We start from the raw sequence: 1,013 nt of genomic DNA, 5'->3' as shown, positions 1-1,013 counted from the left end.
TTAGCATTAGCTTTCACTACATGCAGTGATGACATAGCTACAGTCGTGGTTAATGTTTTAGGATTAGCACTCCAAACCTTTTAGCTAGCTGCTCACCAGTAGATTTGAGGCCAAATTGAAACGGCTGATCTCTTTTCTCACTTTTAACCAATCATGTTGGATCATTAATGGTAAAACATGCAACCACCTTTAAAAACTTAATCACCCTGTTAAAAGCCAGGTTGATATCACTACATAAAGGCATCAGTCAGGAGAAGAATGTAAAAAATGTCCAATGTAACAAAAATGTGGCATTTTAACAGCGATGTGGACTTCAGAGAATCAGAGTGTTTTTCTCCTTTTGTGTTTTCAGGGTCAGTGAGGAAGGATGGGGAAGAACCTGGAGCAAAAGAAACCTTCGTCACCACAGCACTGAGGAAGAGGAGGAGGAGGAGGAAGAGGAGGAAGGTCTGTGGAGCAGCGCTGAGATGAGGCGCCTCATTCTGGCCAGGAAGTACACACCTGGATCAGGTAAAGGCCCTCCTCCTCCCCCTACTGGTTGTTGCAGATGTTGCCTCCTCTTATCTGCTCTTCTTCCTCTTCCTGTTGTCTTCGTCGCCCAGACACACCCTCCTCCGTTGGCTCCACCCCCTCCCGTTGTCATGCCAACAGGACGCCGGGCGCGGACACCCTGAGGATGAGGGCGGGGCTCTTCTGCGTCTTCCCGTATCTGGATGTTCGCTCGCTGCTGCTGGCGGCCGAGGTGTGCTGTGATTGGCGGTTTGTTGCTAGGCACCCAGCGGTCTGGACTCGCCTCCGACTGGAGAACGCTCGAGTGTCGGCCGAGGTACAGTGGCTTCACTGTCCTCTACACCTTTTTAAATTATTAATTCAGAACTGTTATTAGAGAATAATTTATTAAAGCAATATCAGTGTGTTGCAAAGAACTGGCTAGTTTGCAGTTAGCTTATTATTTAGCTAGTTTTAGCTAATTATTTAGCTAGTTTTAGTTAATTATTTAGCTAGTTTTAGCT

At 46.5% G+C, this 1,013-nt stretch overlaps 1 protein-coding gene across 1 annotated transcript in view; it reads left to right on the top strand.

Annotated features, from left to right (window-relative positions):
- Window positions 1–1,013, top strand: part of LOC103480953 (F-box only protein 41-like) — a 15,085-nt gene that overhangs the window by 9,947 nt on the left and 4,125 nt on the right. Inside the window, exons 7-8 of the mRNA XM_017310364.1 lie at window positions 353–510; window positions 603–826. Of these exons, the coding sequence (XP_017165853.1) occupies window positions 353–510; window positions 603–826 (382 nt within the window). The remainder of the gene's footprint in view (window positions 1–352; window positions 511–602; window positions 827–1,013) is intronic.

This window comes from Poecilia reticulata, linkage group LG18 (assembly GCF_000633615.1).
Source record: "Poecilia reticulata strain Guanapo linkage group LG18, Guppy_female_1.0+MT, whole genome shotgun sequence".
Lineage (NCBI taxonomy): Eukaryota > Metazoa > Chordata > Actinopteri > Cyprinodontiformes > Poeciliidae > Poecilia > Poecilia reticulata.
The sequence above is the reverse complement of the archived record's forward strand: the minus strand, read 5'-3'. Positions and strand labels throughout refer to the sequence as shown.